General features: G+C 36.2%; 1 protein-coding gene across 1 annotated transcript; it reads left to right on the forward strand.

Moving 5' to 3' along the window:
* The first annotated feature begins 893 nt into the window (after window positions 1-893).
* LOC110697554 lies at window positions 894-4,647 on the forward strand. Its single transcript, XM_021874919.1, has 5 exons — window positions 894-1,334; window positions 1,459-1,554; window positions 1,666-1,749; window positions 2,067-2,223; window positions 4,121-4,647. Exons 1-5 carry the CDS (start codon window positions 1,305-1,307, stop codon window positions 4,456-4,458), a joined length of 705 nt encoding a protein of 234 aa, XP_021730611.1. The 5' UTR covers window positions 894-1,304; the 3' UTR covers window positions 4,459-4,647.
* Window positions 4,648-5,596: the final 949 nt, after the last annotated feature.

Below are 5,596 nucleotides of genomic sequence, written 5' to 3' on the forward strand. Positions count from 1 at the left end.
TGTTAAACACTTAAACAGTATACGAATCAAACCCGTTAACGAACCGAACCGAACCAGTTCTAAACCGAACTAAAATAAAATCGAACCGAAAAAGAATCGAACCGTTTCAAACCCGAAACCGTTTCCAACCCAAAACGGTTTGAACCGAGATTAAAACCGTTTACACCGAACCGTTAACAAACTGCAATCCGTTTGCACCAAACCGTGTACAAACCGAACAGTTAATAAACCGAATACCACTTGCAAACCGAACCGTTTATAAACCAAAATGTTTTTGAATCGAATCGCATACTATAAAGAGAAGATTAAAATCACGTTAAAAAGAATTTTAAATGAAATCTAATTATGTGCACATGTTTACTACATATTACATTATTGTTTTCCCTGACTTTTTTTATGTAATTATGGATTAAGCAAAAATAATCTTCGCCTCTCTTTAAATGACATCATCAAAGTGCTTTGTATTTTGCTCGGAATTATATTGGACCAAAAATGGCCTACTCAAATTCTTACGATGTATTATTGCAATTCTCAAAATTTTTAGAATGAGATGATTGCATCCTTTGATCTTTCAAAAACAAATTAAAGTCAATACAAAAATTATAATAAAGAATATTATTAATCAATTTATCAATTATAATAAAGTCAAATTTCAAACCAAAAAGGTTTAACTGCTCGAAACCAACTAATCCAAATGAGAAACCAACCAATTTTTTAAAACCCAAAATAGACTCGAACCGTATTTTAATAAACCCAAAACTGAATTGATCCGAATAATGTTAAATTGTATAAGAACCGAACCCGTTCTAAATCGAAATGAAATAAAACCGAGCCGAAAAGAACCGACTGTTACTAACCCAAAACTGTTTGAATCGGGATAAAAACCGTTTACACCGAATTGTCAACAAACAGTAACCCGTCTGCACCGAATCGTTAACAACATGAATCGAATTAAATTTGCTCAAGAATAAACCGAAATCAAACCAAACCGATAATAATTTAAATCGAACCAATACCGACCCGTAAAGCACTTAAACCAGTTTTAAACCAGCCCGTTTTCAAACCGAACCGAAACCTAACTTTCAAACCGTTTTGACTTACTACTAGTACTTTGGTATCATTTCCCCTATTCTCATTCTTTCTCTCTCCTCTCTCGCTCAGTCACTTTTTTATTTTTAATTTTTTTGTTGCAGACTCTCACTCACTCAGTCACTCATCATTGCTTCCCGTCGTCCACCTCCTTTCCCAACCAAAATCTCAAACAACCATTCTCTTCGAAGTTTACTCATTTCTCTGCAAAATCCATGGCTCGACGTGGAGGAAGACCTCGCAAGGTGCTTTTCTCTTGCTTAACTTACTTCCATTTCAACCTTTTCTTGTAATTTACAACTGGGTTTTTCCCTGTTTCTTGGGTTTTTTTTTCCTAATTTTTTGTACAAATTTCTTGCAAATTTGAAGGTGGGTCTCAAACGTATTGATGCTGCCATTGATGCTTTAAAACCAATGGGATTTTCGCCTGAAATTGTTCGTCGGAATGTTGATAAATTGCTCAAAGTAAGTCTATTCCAAGAAATTATTACTCAAATTCTATGATTTATTTTATTGCAATTTTATGTCCGTTTTAATCAATTAATTTATGAGTTGTTTGATTTTTGGTGATTATAGGAGTATGGTGAAGAAGGGTGGCCTTTTATTGAGGAGGCCTCTTACAAGTTGCTGATTGAGTTTATAGTGGAACCTCCTCTCACGGTACCCAATTTCTTGTTATTTTTGTTCTTCATTTCTTGAATTTTTTCCCTTGATTTCTTTTACAAAATGGTAATTTTGATGTTTTATTACTGTTGGTCATAATGATGATCGTGTAATTGGCACGCTCTAATAGCTGCTTTCGCTGTTGTAATGCCAATTTTGTTGGTTGTTTTGGAAGAGGATTTAGGGCTTTATAGTATGTAAATTGTAAAGCAAATATCTTTTTATTTTTGTTGAGAAGCTATCTTTGCTGAAAGAGTTTTGCTTTTGCTGGGAGATGACTGTTTGATGATAAGGTTTATTTGTATGATTTGAAGGAATCGCTGATTGAAGATGGATGTCAAGGTGGTGAGGAGGATGAGCCGGAGGAGGCTGGACCTTCTGGTGAAGCCAGTGAGTCCTCATGCTCTAACCATAGTACTCTCTTGGAAACTCCAACTGATCCTCCTTTGGCAAGCCCTGATCCTGTTGTAGGTAAGAGGATCTCTTTCTGTGTTGTCTTCAGACTAATCATACATTTTGCTTCTGAGATGAGGATATAGTGAATGTTTTATATGGAGTATTTTATAAATTATTACGGAGTAGTCCATGTGTATATTTGTTCATATTCTTTAATATCGGGCTGGATGTAAGCTGTTGTGAGTAAGCATTGGATTTTTTTCTTTTTAATTCAGATTGTTATTAGCATGAATTTTATGGAGGAATTTCCGGTTCGGAGTAAAATAAAATAGAGGATCATCTAATTAGGAGAGTGGGTGTGGGGGCGGGGTTGGGCCGTGTGGAGCTTGTGGCTTAGGAGTTTGGCATGTCGAAAGAACTCCTTGTTGATATGATAAGTGGCTTTCAAAATTTTGTACTTGGGAAGCTTCTAGGGTGTTTTGTGGAACACATGCTTTCTATATGAGCATTTTGAGATTCATGAGCCATATCTCTTTCTCTTCTTTGGCTTGTTCTGGTTCAGTTGGTAATAAGATAACATTTTCTACGAGGAGGATTATTGGGGGAGGCCTTCCATTTTCTATCTTCCATTTTCTATCTTTTGCGTTGAAATGGCTTTTATTTAATATTTTCGTAATAGAGAGTATTTAATTCTATTGTTTGATTTTATTTTGTTCTACTTGATTTGGGAATTTTAGACCTGTTTTAAGAGTGGTTGACAATTGTTTCTTCTTGTGTATTCACTCATAACTCAATTTATAAGCACCTTGAAACAAAGCATCACATCCAAGCATCTCTTCAATGTTACATTGACTTGGAAACTATATAAGTATAGCTTTTGTTTGGTCTGATGTCTTGGATTAATTTAAAGCAAATTGCAGATTAGGCACTTGGTACCCATCTCAGCCAAGGGCCATGGGGGGCAAATTTTAAAAATACTATTGTGTTTGTTTGGTGGTTGTATTTGTTTAACGGAATTTTTGTTGTCAATGAGAATCTTGGGTGTGTGGTTGGCCAGAAAGGGAAAGAATTCATTAGGGTATCTTCACCTTCAAATTTTTAGCTAACGCCGCAGAGTAATACTGCCATAGTGGTTGAATAACTTAGATTCATTTTCTCTATTATTTTTCTAGTGTGGAGTGTACTTGTGAAAAGATTCTCAGGTGGTGAGATCTAGAGTGGCTTCCTTCTTGAGTTCTGCTTTTATTATATTCCTCAATGTGGTAACTTTCTTGTACCCAAAAGACAAATGGTATCTTTTATACCTTCTTGCCTTTGTCGAGCCAGCTTTTCACTCTATTATTTTATAGTAATATTAAAGGTGATGCAATGCTCAGCTCACATTTTCATGTATCTGTTGACTGTTCAGTTTTAAAAATTAGAGAAGTGGCTGCTAGACACCATTCACTTCATTTAATGCCACCAGATAATTGAGTAAATAGGTTCTTCCCATTATAGGAGGGTGTCTGAAGTGCTGAACTAGACTTCATCAAGCTTTGTTTCTGATTTCAGTAGTTATGGACTTATTGAATTATAGTTGTACATATAATGATTGGGTATCGTGGATTTTCCATTTCGAACAAGGCATCAATCTATTGAATACACATCTGCATCGATTCATTTAAAGAGCTGTTGATTTTACCTACAGATTCATTAGCCTGGCAATTTGCTGCACATCTTTCTGCTTATTTGTCTGTTTCAGTTTCATAAATCAAATTTATGCTCATCCTACCTAGTCAATAATGTAATTTAGCCTTAATAATCTCATCCTGAATGCAGACTTTTTTGGGCTAAAACTGCTAATTATTCCACATCTGGGTCTTATGAATAGTGTTTACCATAAAAAAGAGTTAACCTTCTGTGCTATAAGTTACAGGCGTGAACTACTTTTTGTTGGTTTGGTGCTTACTATGTCTTTAATTTGTATTTACAGTGCATAAGCGTTCTTTATCACTTGCTGAGAGTGCGAAGAGCCCAAGCCAAATTGCTACGCCAATGGAAGTAAACCAGACTAATGATATCCTCGTAGATCAGGAAAATATTTTACCTTTCCCCTCAATGTATACACTTCCTATTCCACCCGGATTTGAGCATGTTCTTCAGGAAAAGATTGCACCCAGTACACGCAGACCTTGCTTTGGTTGGATTGGTCCCAGTGATGATGAAGATATTATTCTATTAACTCATGCACCTGTTCTGAAAGGGAGGACTGGAGAGAGGCGAAGGAAGCGGAAATCTAGGTGGGATGTTGGGCCTTTTGATGTTGTATGAGAGGACTTTTCTATTACTTGTATATAACTCATCATTTTCTTGTAGAACTTGTTACCTTGGTAGTCTGAGAAGGCATATGTTTCAATGCTAAATAAAGGATTAGGACTTGTGCTACTTATAAAATAGGATGCTAAACGGGAAGTTCTGCAGTTAATCTTGTGATAATAGAAATTACCCTTATGGCTTGAAGCCTTGTCTTGGTTAGAATGAATGAATTATTACGTTGTACTGCTTATTTTTATGGCTCAATTCTAGAAACATTAGAAAGTGGCTGTTGTTTAGCAAAATCCCTTAATTTCATGAATCATGGTAGCAGCACAAAGCATCATCTTTTTCCTCATCGCCAAAGCATAGCGTTCGTACTTAAAGCATTGTGCCGAGAGTAGTTCTAGTTCTTTGATACGGAGTACATGAAATGTTCTAAAGTATTGCCATATTACGGAAAAACATAGTGGTGCGATTCTTGTTCGTCTTATATTATATAGATATAAATTTATTTTAAAATAATTTTACAGATACAAGTATGTAGAGCTGTCAAAAACTGACCAGATTAAAAAAATTTACCCGAACCCGATTATTAACTGACATGTTTGAACCCGGAAAAATGGTGACCCGACCCAACATGACCCGAACCGAAATCAACCCTAAACCCGAGTATTTGAGACCAAAACCCGAACATGAACGGACCTAGAGATGGCCCGACCTGAATATAACTCGTAAATTATTGACCTGAACCGAACCCGACCTAAACCGAGATTGACCCAAACCCGTTTTGACCTGTTGAAACCCGAAGTTAACCAGACCTCTTACTAGCTTGACCTGAATTCAATCCGACTTGTTACTAATCCAACCTGAATTTAACCCGACCTGTTATTAACCCGACCCGAAATTCAACCCGTTTTGTAACTAACCCGACTCGAAATCAACACGGCTTGTTATTGACCCGACCCAAATTCAACCCGAATTGTTCCTGACCCATTTCGAACTCAACCTAACCTGTTATTGACCTGACTCGATTTCAAATCACTTTAAATTCAATTTAGACCACCTTATTAATACATAGTTATATAGTTACGTTGTCTCTTGTGTAGTTGTGTGCTTGTGCAAACGAGTTACTATGATAAGTTCAATAGTCAAT

The sequence above is a fragment of the Chenopodium quinoa genome, unplaced genomic scaffold (genome assembly GCF_001683475.1).
Source record: "Chenopodium quinoa cultivar QQ74 unplaced genomic scaffold, ASM168347v1, whole genome shotgun sequence".
NCBI lineage: Eukaryota > Viridiplantae > Streptophyta > Magnoliopsida > Caryophyllales > Amaranthaceae > Chenopodium > Chenopodium quinoa.